General features: G+C 36.8%; 1 protein-coding gene across 6 annotated transcripts; it reads right to left on the reverse strand.

Moving 5' to 3' along the window:
• Positions 1-152: 152 nt before the first annotated feature.
• On the reverse strand, positions 153-13,976 carry Su(dx) (Suppressor of deltex). 6 transcript variants are annotated; one of them, XM_028185059.2, is made up of 15 exons: positions 13,766-13,908; positions 13,614-13,678; positions 12,791-12,944; positions 12,391-12,678; positions 11,920-12,158; positions 10,956-11,179; positions 9,827-10,107; positions 8,528-8,542; positions 7,007-7,161; positions 5,766-6,059; positions 5,044-5,544; positions 4,534-4,629; positions 2,902-3,054; positions 933-1,064; positions 153-601 (listed from the first exon to the last, which is right to left on the reverse strand). In XM_028185059.2, exons 3-15 carry the CDS (start codon positions 12,858-12,860, stop codon positions 464-466), a joined length of 2,586 nt encoding a protein of 861 aa, XP_028040860.2. In that variant the 5' UTR covers positions 12,861-12,944; positions 13,614-13,678; positions 13,766-13,908; the 3' UTR covers positions 153-463. The 6 variants fall into 6 exon arrangements, with proteins under 6 accessions (XP_028040860.2, XP_028040861.2, XP_089596407.1 ...); XM_028185060.2 differs by having other exon boundaries at positions 13,879-13,896; XM_089740281.1 differs by lacking the exon at positions 8,528-8,542 and having other exon boundaries at positions 13,879-13,976.
• Positions 13,977-14,388: the final 412 nt, after the last annotated feature.

Raw genomic sequence — 14,388 nt, forward strand, 5'->3', positions numbered from 1 at the left:
GACAATAGAGATCATATTTATATTTACTCCATTGTTGTAATACAAGCACCTTCTTAAGACCCCTAAAGAGAAAATGCCACTTGCCACACGATTAACGGTGATTGATCATCTTTACCTAGCTATCATTTTTACAAAAAAAAAAAAATACAAAATTTGAACACTGTTTTAATAATTATTTATTGAACTTCGTAAACGAACATTGTTTAAATATTATAGTTTAAAAACAAATATATCTTACACAACTGATAAAATACTAATGATATCTACATAAAATTATATGACAGCTAAGTATTGTTACAAAATATTCATAAAATATGTAATAATTATTTGGTTGGTCTTTTATTACCAGCACCAATTCCATTGGTGAATGATATTTTTATTGACGAGCTGGTGCAGAGTAATTTCAATGTGACAATAATTTACATTATCCACTATATTATCTAACATCATTTATACAATTAAATCATTCTTGTCCAAATCCTTCAGTTTCTTCTATTGCGTAGTTCAGTTTCTCGCACAGCTGTTCGTAACTTTTATACGGAGGGAGGTCGAGTCTGTTGAAACAAGTATGCGACCGCGGCAGCCATGTGTCTTTGCCAACCTGAAAAAACACAGCCACAGTCCATGACAAAAAGTCTATGAGTTAAATCCAATACAAATATTGTTTAATGGCTGGAGGTAATCCGTATGCCTTATCCCGGCGCTTCACTTAATCTATTTGATTGAAGTATGGATTGATTTTGGCATTATCAGGTAAACATTGCCACAAAATAACAAGCATTATACAAGTAAAATTCAAATCTAAAGGATGCTATCATATTTAACGTAACGGTACCAATTTGATTTCAATATGAAATCTCCAGTACTTTTGGAATCCGTTACAATTATTTATTACTATTATTTTTATTCTTATTATTGTGATACTAAAATACCTTTTCTATACAAAATCTTTGGGGTCCATTAGAGCCCATTAATTCCGCAAAGCCACCTACTGGAACTCTGCATGTACCCGTCACAAACTGAAGTAATCGTGCTCGTTTTTCATTATCCATTTGCCTTACAAACTGAAAAAAGATATAGTGAAAAGACTATATTGTACAATTCGTTCAACGTGGTAATACTTTTTCACTGACATCTAAAATGATATATTTGTATAAATATTCGTGCTGTTTTATTTAGACAAAATCAAAGAGAGAAATGTGTTCTTGCATAGGCATTGGGACAAAATATAATGCACAAAAGTAAAGACTGCTTCTTTAAATATAATAGAACTAGCGACCCGCCCTCGCTTCGCTTCGGAAACATTAAAACACACATGAAACATAAAAAAATTAAATAAAAAAAATAAAAAAAAAGTAGCCTATGTTCATCAGGGACAATGTCGGCTTCTAATGGAAAAAGAATTTTTCAAATCGGTCTAGTAGTTTCGGAGCCTATTCGAAACAAACAAACAAACAAACAAATCTTTCCTCTTTATAATATAATATATATTAAGTATAGAAATACTGTACTTATAGAAATACGCTACCTTGCTCGGTTTAATTTTACCAATTAGTGTGAGAGTTAAGTTAGCAAATACTAATACAACTACGAGTAGAACAGACTGAATATGTTTAAGTGTAAGTACGAAGTGACCGTGGTTGGATAGTATTTTCCGATAATAGCCGAACAGAATAATATCTTTTTTTTATGATTGAAAGATTACTGGTGGCCTGGAGGCCTTTCCAGTTTCACCAGGACAGGTGGGCAAAGGCTCAGCCAGGAGGGGTGGGATTTGCTAACAGCTGCCCGAGCGCCTCCGGAGGAGGCCTAAAAACTCAAGAGCAATTTCTTCGCGAATTAATTTACTACCGGATCGGAATCGCGACCCGCTGAGAAGATCCGGCGAGAAACTTAGTGGGCTGATGCATGGGTTAGGTTGCACGTCGACCTCTTTGTCGAGTTCGATGAGTACGGTTACCGGGGTCCCTAAGCCTGCTCCTAGTGTTAGAGCTGAAGACGTCTAATGCAAAGGTTACTGGATCTGATGGAACCGAATATAATATCCTTTAAATTCGGTCGAAAAAATGGCGGGTGAAAGTGCAGGATTGAAGATTAGGACATCGGGAATGGAATAATTCTTCTACAACTACGGTAACACATCCTCGCATTTCCCTGTTTATTGTAAACGTTCGACTCTTACCACTCTAGTCTAATATTGAAATCTAGCCATATCCAGCCACACTGCGTAACTTTCACTAGTATGAATCGGAATCCAATGTATCGAATTTTGTTCACAATTTGATAGGTATTCTTATTGAGAGCAGAACCCTTATTCTTTTTCGAAAATAAATAATTATGTAGCAGAGTAAATTATACTTCTAGGTCAGTGAAGTTATTGTGTCTTTTGAATTGTATCAGCCTATATAGGCTGTGATTGATTATGACATTTTAACCAGTCGCTTCAGTTCATTTACTTGTATGAAATAGATGTGGGCTTTTTTTACTTTTTTATAATAATTAAATTATTATTTATCTATATATATATATATATATATAAATGAATTGCTGTTCGTTAGTCTCGCTAAAATTCGAGAACGGCTGGACCGATTTGGCTAATTTTGTTCTTGAATTATTTGTGAAAGTCCAGAGAAGGTTTAAAAGGTAGATAAATATGAAAATGTTTATTTTATACAAAACTTTAGGTCTTTTATTTATCGATTGAGGCACTACGAAGTCTGCCGGGTCAGCTAGTTATTATTTAAAAATAAAATTTTATTGGAAGATGGGTTTAAAGAACAATTTCAAATTTCTCTAATAAGTCATTATTCATTAATGAAGTCATGTATTTTGAATTATTCGCTTCAAAGGTTTCAACACCTAGAGGAATATAAATATATTATGTGCGTTAAAGAAACGTACCTGCCAAAACCACATAACTTGTTTGCTGGTCCGCGTGTAATGTCTATAAATCGTGTTCCGTTGCCAGTCGTCGACATCGACCTCCTGCATGCCGCACAGCATCAATTCCAATTCGCGTTCGTCGAAGTACTTCAACCACTCGAGGGGCACCACCTGACGACATTTTGTATTTTTATTTCCCACTAGTTACTAAGCTCAAAATGGATTACGAATCACGTGCGTGCGGGCGCGTTTGTGTGTGTGTGTGTGTGTGTGTGTGTGTGTGTGTGTGTGTGTGTGTGTGTGTGTGTGTGTGTGTGTGTGTGTGTGTGTGTGTGTGTGTGTTTTACGTTTCTCCTTGACTAACGATGTCAAAGCAAATATTTTAATGCGATTTACTACTACGACTAACCCTGTCATGCCTCTATCGGTTTATTTTTCATCATAAATTAATAATTACAACAATAAGAAACCTACTAAAATTATAAAAAGAGCCCATTATTTCGCCTTTTTCAATGTGCTTAGTGCGAGTTTTTTAACGTTCTCGATCGCGTAAAAGTTAACTCAAATTTGTATGCATTTGGAACTGCACCCCTAGCGGCAAACTTTCCGGCTCCATACAAATTTGAGTTAGCTTTTAAGTGATCGATAACGTTAAAAAACTCGCACTAAACACACAGACATCGAGCATATACATACATTATAAGAGCATAGTAAAATGCAAATGTACAAGCATGGACGGCCACCCTGTTTAATTTACACACTTTTTTTATCTTTTGTATAGTTATGTTAGGACAAACTAATTTTAATTGGTCGCCTGCGAAACAAGATAATAGGAATGTCGATTTCGATAGAAAACCCAGTTTTTCCTTCTGTGCTCATACCCGATATCCTCTTATAACAAAAAAATAAACTGTTGTAGACTTTATTAGAACTCCGTTTACGGTTTAATGTCGCATTATTTATTATTATTATTATATCAGTCCCGATATTTCGATTACTTTACAGTTTTCGTGGTCCCCAGACGCCTGCCTGTCTGTAGTAAGCTGTAAACTACACAATGAAAAAATTATAATAGTCGTACACTATAATAATAAAAAACAAATGTATTGAGAATTTGTTGGAATGTTTTTTTTATTTGTAACCTTGAAACGTAACACCCTGTACGTGGTAAGAGTAAATTTCGTTTCATAATATCGGTTGTAATATTGAGTGCAATGCTCAACAAGGAAATCTATAAATATTTACGCTGGTCATTATTTTAAAGAATTGATTCCTTACAAAAGAAGCATATATTATTTGAAAAAATATACGTATATTACAGAATATAGTTTTTGGAATTCGCTCGATTTTGTTCGACTCTGATTCGGTGGTTGGTTTTTCGAGTGAAGCAGGAAAACTTCAGAAGAGGGTCCCTTTGGGAATTGTTCTTCGTAACTTGAAATTTGACCTCAAGTGAAAACTTCATCATATTTTTAGGCTTGCTTTCATCGAATCATTAGTGTTTTATTTACACATTAAACTTAAACACAACTTGGCTACTTAGTGTTTTTTAAAACATTACATGACATGCCAGTTTTGATACAATGCTGTGAGGATGAGCAGAACGAAAATAGCGCGTAGTTTATTAATATTATTTTTAAATTAAATTACCTCATTAAAACCATCGAGGAAGGCCGTTGTTTGTTCTTCGATGCCCCTCGTCATGCGCCATTGTGTGACTAGTTGTAAATACTGTTCTTTATTTATCTGAAAATTACGTGTTATTAAAGAAATACACGCATCGCACGACAACGCCGCCAGACTAGACCACCTCTACAGCTCTCTTATGTGTTATCTTTCTAATTGAAATAGTTCATTTAGAGTTGGAGGAAAACACAGTGCCGCTTCAAAACAGTTGAAACAGGAATCATTTGTTTCCAAAATCAAAATCTTTCGCGGTTCTGTTTGATAATAACTTGTTTCCTTTTTTTCTTACCTACAGCTAATAAAACCTTAAAAAGTTATATACTTATGTATGAATACCTTCACCGAACGTATAGGTGATCTCACGGTGCTCAGCCTAGGAGACTTTGCTAACATCTGATCTAGCTCTGATCCAGCGAGAAACTTGTCTTGATTATTAAGTAAACTATTTTAATTTTAAATTAAAAATCAACTTACTTCAGTAACGCGTTCCTTGTCGCCGCCCGGTTTCAGTTCGTGGTGTATGACTTGACCGAGAACCTCAAAATCAACGCTGTACCACATCTCAAGACCGCAGTCGTCGATGTTGTTGTCCTTGATCCATACAAGCGAGTTGTAGAACTCTGGGTCGATCGACTCGATATCTTTCATCGTCAACTTCTTATTCAACATTCGCTTGTAGAAGGGCATCGTGAACCCGGAATATATGAATCTGCCATGATACAGTGCCATCGCTATAAATCTTCCGATAAATTTAAAATACAGCAGATGGTCGGGGTTCACGTAGCTGGCGGGATTGATCTGGAGGCTGTAGTTGTTCTTGTTCGCGTACTCGAACAGACAGTACATGGGATTCAAAACTTCGTGCGACAAAAGGAAAAACCACTCTCGACTGACTCCACCGTAGTCCAGCCCTTCCTCTCCGCGGAATATTATGTAAAGCCGTCGGCGGAGTTCGTAAGCAGGTAGCCTCATTATCTGAAATTAAAAAAAAAAACAACTACATATAAACACTGCAACGTCGAAAACTTTATTTATCAAGGAAATAAATATGAATTTTATTCGAATTTCAAAGTTCATCGAATAAATTGTAATAATATGTTATGTTAACATGACATTTAGATTGAAAATATTTTAGACAAATCATTGGGCAACACACAAGGGTACGATATCATTGTATCACGATCCAAATTACTCACCTGATGGTAGGAGTCTTCGAAGAGTGTCTGCCGCGAGAGTGTAATCTTGATGTGGCTGGGTAGCGCGTTACTCTGGCAGAGATAACGGAACTGGCTGAGCTTCCAGCGGAAGGATCGTTCGTAGGCGCGGGGCACGCCGTACGCTCCCTGCGGGCCCTGCGGCGCGCCCGGCCGCGGGTCCTGGAACGTGGTGGTGCGCGTGTTGTGGTCCACGAAGTACCGCGTGCCTTCCTCTGTGAAGCGGATCTCCCAGCCCGCTGGCAGAACTTCTTCCACGCCGCTCACCTCTTGCCCCTGCGACCGAATACAATGAAATGCGAAAGTTTCAATCCATCTTTGTTTAACCCTCAGACACAGCGCACTGAGTTTCTCGCCGGATCTTCTTAGTGGGTCGCGTTTCCGATCCGGTGGTAGATTCTGCGAAGCACGGCTCTTGCTAGGGTTCGTGTTAGCAACGTCGTCAGTTTTGAGCCCCGTGAACTCACCTACTAGTTAAGGTTACGCTGATATAGCCTCTCAAGGCTCTCAGCTTAGGTAGGAAAAAAAAACCATCTTTGTTACCTACCGCACAAAATCTCTAATCCAACAAATATATGGAATATATTATACACTCTTAATATTTTACACGAATATGTTACTGATTTTAGGATTGAGAGCGTCGGAACAAAAATATACTGATGCAAGTCTAATCTCATTTTAAAGGCCAAGTTCCACTATGGTTCGCTCAGCTAGCTATAAAAGTGAGTAAGAGATACAGTAAAGTACAATAGAATGTAGCAATAGAGTACGATACAGTAGAGTAAAGTTATGAACATGACTTAAATAAATATTTTCGTCCGGAATGAAGTACACCTAGGATACTAAAGAAGTTTTTTTCCAGATTTCATACCTCCTGGTACACCAGTTTAGGCTGTGCCTTATGTGTCATTTCAATATACCGATTTATTGTTATAAAAGTGTATGACGAGAATGCCTATAATTCAGAACCTTTAGTAGAACCAGCCCGCCTATTTCTGCCGTGACGCAGTATTGCGTTTCGGTTTGAAGGGTGGGGCAGCCGTTGTAACTATACTTGAGACCTTAGAACTTATATCTCAAGGTGGGTGGCGCATTTACGTCGTAGATGCCTATGAGCTCCAGTAACCACTCTTAACACCAGGTGGGCTGTGAGCTCGTCCACACACCTAAGCAATAAATAAAAAAGTGGAGTTATAAATTGAGCCTTGTGATCTATGACCGACCTGGGTTCGTGGGTCCTCCCATTGTGTGGTGCGGTTCTTGTGGTTAACGTAGTATACGCGTCCGTCGGGCTGCACACGACGCTCCCACCCGGCGGGCAGTGCGCCCAGACCGTCATCCGGGGCAGGAGTGGACCCACCACCTGCGCCCGCCACTCCTAATAATAATTAGAAATAAGGCGTTTGTGAAGGTCATTATTTTATTACCTATACAAGCGGCCCGCTCCGGCTCCGTTCGGGTCTTTAACAAAAATTTCAACGATATTTGAGGTTGTTTTATTTTTTTAAATAAAAGAACACCTATTACGACATAACTATAATAGTTAGACATATGCTGTCGCCACGCTTTTTGTAAATAATAATGTGTTCTACAAGTCATAGTACATTATTTTATTCTACCATCAATAGTTTTCGCAGGGCACGCGTTGTAAAAAATGTTTTAGGTACTAATTTTTTTACACTTTGGGTTACATTATTGGAGTTTTAGTAAGGATCCCTAACTTTTTTCAAAAAAAGATTATACTTATGTCACTCAGGAATATTGCAGCGTCCAAACAGTCAAAGATTCAAATCGGTTCAGTAGTTTCGGAGCCTATTCAATACAAACAAACAAACAAATCTTTCCTCTTTATAATATTAGTATAGATGAAAATGGAAGCGAACGGTTGCTAAACAAAAGACGCGACTCGGCCTTGTCGAGCTACTACTACGAGTATTACCTCCCCATTAGTTAATGGGTGGAGTTAGGTAACCTTATGAATAAGCAAAAAAAGAGGCGATGTTACGAGCCTATATCTGTCGTGTAGAAATTGTGCGTTCCGTTGTAATCTTGTCACCATACCGTATTATGCTATTAGTAATTCAACCCATGTCTCAGAGTGACCCTATTCGTTGTGGTGAAGGTAGACTTCGCTAACCGGACGTGGTCAATGAGTTGTTGTTAATATTTTTATTAAAAGTAAAAAGCTATCATAGCGCTGACAGCTTTTTACTTTTAATAAAAATATTATCGACACTAATATTTTATTACGTTTTGTCTTGGGCTAACTATTCTGAAAATTAAAATACCCTTTAAGCTAATGACATGGCTGTGTGGTAAAAAAAAGCATGACCTCATCTCTTCCCGAGAGCGTCGTAAAAGACGACTAAGATATTCACCGGATTATGGGCAGCATAGTTCTCAGAGTATTATACCAAAGTACCACGATTGCCAACCAGCGTTTACTGGTGTTTTGACGTATTGTAAACCCACACCCTCCTGCCTATTTGCAGCAAAGCAGTCGTGCGTCTTGGTATGAAGGGTGGGAGAGTAGTTATACAAAACAATTTGGACCTTGACCTCACAGTGGGTGGTGGAAGTCATGTTGTAATGTCTACGGTCTTCGGTAACCACCCTCGGACCGGGAATTCGTCATTCATCGGCGCAATCAAAATTTATTCCAAAAAAATTCCAAGGAAAAACTTATTTAATTAACTAACTATTGATCAGATATAACGAAATATTTTGATGTAATATTTACGTACCTGCTGCATACGTCACTTCAGAACAAGCATAAAGGAATTATAAAGATAAGGTAGTTGTTATTTTCAGATAAAACAAATAAGCCGTTAAAGATAGACACATGTAAGATGACAAGTTGAAAACGTTGGTTTCTATATTCAAGTTTACAAACTGCAATGTTGATACAATTTAAAATTGTTTAATAATTTATGCGTGTTTAGGAAAATTGAGTCGACTATTATCGAAGCCGGCAATGTGACTTTTTGATAATTATTGGTAAATCAGAAAAACGAATTATTGACTTTGTATTCCATTGGCAGTCACAAAACTCTTCTGAACGATATCTTAGATAAATAACAGGTTAAGTATTAACCTTTATTTAATGCAGGTTTTGAACCGTATTCTTTGAAGGAGACGATTATATTCAAATCAATCTGTATTGAAATATCAATAAAAAAAATTTGTCCAAATGCACAGATTGTCACCTTTGATAATAGACGACTCAATTATTCTAGTTCTACTTAATCTCGATGCTACAATTTTCACAAGATAAAATCTAATTTCATCTATTGTCAATACACATATGAAAATTGACCATAGCATTATCTAGATAATCTGCTAGTCTGAAAATAGGAAATGAGCTGAAGTCCGGTTCGGCGGACTCGTATGCTGCAGAGACAGACGGCTTCCACAGGCTTACGATTGTGGATTCACAAAAAATATTATGTACTTCCGATATCGATAAATGTGTTATTCTTTGTTTAATGAGTTAATTTTCTTAGTTCCATGGTATTTATTTATTATTTATGTTATCTTTTCAGCTTTCGCAACTGTGGTCTTACACCTTGTATTTTTTTTTTATTGATTAGATGGGTGGAAGAGCTCACAGCCCACCTGGTATTAAGCGGTTACTGGAACCCGTGGACATCTACAACGTAAATGCGCCACCCACCTTGAGATATAAGTTATATAATATAAGTTCTAAGGTCTCAGTATAGTTACAACGGCTGCCCCACCCTTCAAACCGAAACGCATTACTGCTTCACGGCAGAAATAGGCAGAGCGGTGGTACCTACCCGTGCGGACTCACAAGAGGTCCTACCACCAGTAAAAATTCATCAAAGCAATGATATTCGATATTTAAAAAAAAGCAGTGAAATAAATGAATATTTTTCCTATTATAGTACCTATCATAGGATATGAATAGTGAAATAGTTATGTCCCAATATTGAATAATACAAGTAGAATTTATCTACTAACTATCTACTGCACATATGTAAAGAAAGAATTAACATTAGAGATTTTATGGAAATAAAATGAACCTGTTTGTGATTCGTGTTCGGCTCCGTCGGGCTGGTGCGTCGGCTGCACGTGCGGGTAGAGGAAGCGCTGGTTGCCCTGCGCGACCACGTGGCGCCGCTCGCCACGCCAGTGCTGGAAGCGCGCCAGCCGCTCGGTGTCGGGGCGCTGCCACGTGGTCGTGCGCGTGTTGTGGTCCACGTAGTACACGCGCCCGCGAGCGTCGCGCCGTACCTCCCAACCTGCCGGCAACGGTTGCGGACGTTCCCACGATGTGGACCGAGTGTTGTGATCGACATAGTACCTATAAACATACACAAGCATTTTATTAATAACTAGCGACCCGCCCTCGCTTCGCTTCGGAAACATTACATTTTATTACCCGCAGTTATTGTCGTACCGCGGGTGAAGCCGCGGGGCGAAGCTAGTCTAAAAAAAGTAGCCTAAGTTACTCCTTATATCATCAGCTACCTATCAGTGAAAGTCCCGTCAAAATCGGTCCAGCCGTTCCAGAGATTAGCCGGAAAAAACAGACAGAAAGACAGACTGACAGACAGACAAAAATTGTAAAAAATGTTATTTTGGTGTTTGTACCGTATATATATTCATATGCATGTAGTAAAAAGAGACTATCTCAATATTACAAAAAGACACTCCAATTTTATTTATATGTATAGACTAGCTGTACCCGTCTGCTTCGCTGGGTATTTAAAATTAATATTATTATTTCTCAACCCCACAAAGATTCTCTACATCAACTCCCCCGCAACTGGTGTAGGGAGTCCAACACTTATATAAATATTAGCCTATCCATTAGGTACATGTATTTTCTACATGGATACTAAGTTTCAAGTCAATCGGATGCATGGTTCAGTAGTTATAATGGAACGTCTGTAAAAACCACTGTAGATTTATATATTAGTATAGATAATGACACGACATATCGGTAGCAGATAGTTACGTATTATCGTTTACATCAAATAATTTTTAATCAGTTTATACTCCAATGAATTTAAAGAAAGTACATACTTATTCTTTTTTTTTACTTTCCTAACTTCTCGAACACTGACCAAACAGTATATTGTTAATCGAATTGAAAGATCTACCAGCTAGTATGAGACGCGTTAAATATTTATGAGTTGGAATACTTACCGTCTACCATAACCATCATATCTCATTTCCCACCCAGGAGGCAAAGGCTCCTCAGCAGCATTAGGGTAAGCAGTATTAGCAGATGTTGGCTGTGTTGATGTTGGATCCTGTGTACCAGGCAGGCGTGACTGCTGTGAGGGGCCTGCAGTTTCTGATGATGACTGTGTTGCAGTACTCGGTAAATGTATAGACCCATTGCTCATTGGTGGAGGTCCTGGAGGTGGCTTTAAAAATGAAAAAAATAATTTATACAGAACTAACTTTTTCTTCTTAGTTGTATTGACCATATAACTGGTGGAAGGACTTCTTGTGAGTCCGCGCGGGTGGGTACCACCACCCTGCCTATTTCTGCCGTGAAGCAGTAATGCGTTTCGGTTTGAAGGGTGGGGCAGCCGTTGTAACTATACTTGAGACCTTAGAACTTATATCTCAAGGTGGGTGGCGCATTTACGTTCTAGATGTCTATGGGCTCCAGTAACCACTTAACACCAGGTGGGCTGTAAGCTCGTCCACCCATCTAAGCAATAAAAAAAAAATATATATATAAACACTATACTTTGATGGAATGTGCAAAATATATCTTTTTTTTATTTTTTTTTATTGCCCTTGTAGGCAGACGAGCATACGGCCCACCTGATGGTGAGTGGTTACCGTCGCCCATGGACTTCAACAATGCCAGGGGCAGAGCCAAGCCGCTGCCTACAAAAATCTTTACTCTTTAATGAAAATTCTTTACAATCTCAAAATTTTAAAATGTAATTTAAAACTAAAACATAAATAGATCAAAAGATAAACCTTTTTAAAATAGAATGGGAAAGCTTAAATTAGTCATGAACAATTTCATGGAAATTATTATAATTCATGAATAAATGTTATTACTCAACCAGGCAGCCTTGTTGTAGTAGATGGATTGTTTCTATTTTAAAATTTTTGTATGATACAAATAATAGAAACATCAACTTACTCCAAGTGTTAGTGATCGCATCATGGATCTAACAGTCTCAGGATTGTTGCGCATTCTGATTCTGGCTCGCACCCCTTCATTAAGGGGAACTGCAGTATTTACCGTTTCACCAAGTAATTCACGTGTTTGTGTCAACACTCCAGGGTCAATTCTTAAGCCATCTAGAAGCAACACCAGTTCTGCTGTTTTTACCTCAGCATTTCCAGTAGTATTTTCTTGAGAAGATGTTTTCATTAAATCTAAAAAAGTGCAAACATTACAACAAGTTTTGTTTTACTTGTTTACTGAATTTATAAGAAGCACAATTTCACAAATTTTGTATATTGTAATGTCTTTCTTTTACATTCTTATTATATTGAAAAATTGTACTTATTTTAAAATGAATTCTCAGTGAAGAGAGTTTTATAAGGCTATATTAAATAATCTTCAATTATTCTTAATTTCAACAGAAACTGGTTCAGTTTAACTCACCTAATGTAAGTTCTAAATTCTCACATTTCCCATTACAGTAAAACAAAACTTTTAATAGATTCACTTTTTTTTCACCAATCACATTGTCTTTCCTAAAGCTATGATAATCTGCGAGACGGAACAGTAATTGCGATTGTGGCGTCACCAAAATAGTAAGATCTTCTTTCCATTTTGGATGCAAGGTGTTCCTTATAACTTCAGTCTTTCTCAATATTTTATCATCAATTATAACTTGCAGGTATGGATTTGGTTTGAACAAGCCTGAATTTTTTATATTTGCTGATTCCACTAAAATATACAATGTGTGTTAGAAGATTTGATAATTTCATTTAATATCATTTGCAAAAATATTTCAACATTAATTTTCAATCAGTTTAGATCAAAATGTATTTGAACTTACCTGTTAAGCTCAGTTGATGATATGTGGACACAGAAATTGGAGCAGTGAGTGAAGATATATTTTCATTCATAGTGTATGCTCTTAGTTAAACCTTTTGAATGAAGCATAATATTGTTTTATTTAGGCTGTGGTCTCATCTTAATAATGCACATTTCTGGGAAAGAAAAATAAAATATGGAGTTTTACTTTTCACATTTTATTCAGTATCATGAATAATTGAAGTTAATGTTTTAGAAAATTTTAATGAACGGGCTATGGGTGTTAGGAATACTTGTCCCATAAGGCAGTAATTATAGTTTAAAGGTAACATTGATAATTATTTTGTACATTGTATTGAAAATTTAACCATATGTATGAAGTATTCTATGGAATTATTAATTGGTTTGTCTTTATTATTTAGGTTGATGATCAAAAAATCAAAATAGAATAAAGTTTAAATTTTTATTACGATTTTAATGGTAATAAGTTTGAAATTAAATGGGCTTCTATGCTGTTTTTTTGTGAGTGAAAAATACTGTAACAGAACACTGTCATTAATGTTGGTATTACCAAACCAAAAGAAAAATAGTAAAATTTTTTTTGCTTCCAATTAACGCTACTAAATTACCGATCCCGATCTGAAAGCATTTGCCAATAAGTTGATTAAGTGTTTTACTGGACAATTGATTATTATCTGTCAATGACTTAAATAACCAGCTTAAACGAGAAGACACTTATTTATTGTTTATACGTCTTGTAACGATAAACAAACACGAAGTGCACAATACAAACATACCTCCTGAAACAGTTATAGTATTAATGTTACACAACAATGAATTATTACCATATGAAGCGAGTTCGTCCGAAGCTAAGAATCCTTCGAATTATCTTATTATCGTATTCTTATCACTGTGAAAGGAAACGTAAATAACGCCACATTCTCTTTATCACATTACTTATTGAAATCTAGCGCAGAAGGCACATAAATACACGTACACGAAAATCTGAATGTATACAGAAAATTTTAGTATTTTTTTAAATTTATTAAATGATATCCTGAGTAAATAATTTTTCACATTCCCTGAAATTAGTCACAGTATGTCACGCACCTGTCACGGTCGATCGATTATATTAATGATGTCCATTAATTTATCTCAACCAATATACCTAGTAATTTCTAATCTACCACGTCCTACCGCAGAGTATGTCTGTACATAATACCTATAAATTAGAGGTTACTGAAAACTATTAAATCGATTTTCTACAATTTCCACTAGTTTTCTATCTATCAAATTTATCTACTTATACTAAAAAGATAAATAAATAGTGAAACTGACTAATCACTTGTGTGACGGAGCATCTTGACAGTAAGTCGAGCGCCTACCTACGCCTTACCACCTTTTACTGGTGGGAAGGTGTCCTATGAACCTGCATGGGTAGGTACCACTAGATGCCTATTTCTGCCGCGAAGCAGTAAATTACGTTTTGGTTTGAAGGGTGGACAGCTGCTGTACTGTAAAAACTGAGAGCTAGAACTCATATCTCAAGGTGGGACACGTTGGTACATGCGCTTACGTTGTTGATACATGGCTCCGGTAACGATTTAACAGCAGTTGGGA

Source organism: Bombyx mandarina, chromosome 04 (genome assembly GCF_030267445.1).
Source record: "Bombyx mandarina strain Sakado chromosome 04, ASM3026744v2".
NCBI lineage: Eukaryota > Metazoa > Arthropoda > Insecta > Lepidoptera > Bombycidae > Bombyx > Bombyx mandarina.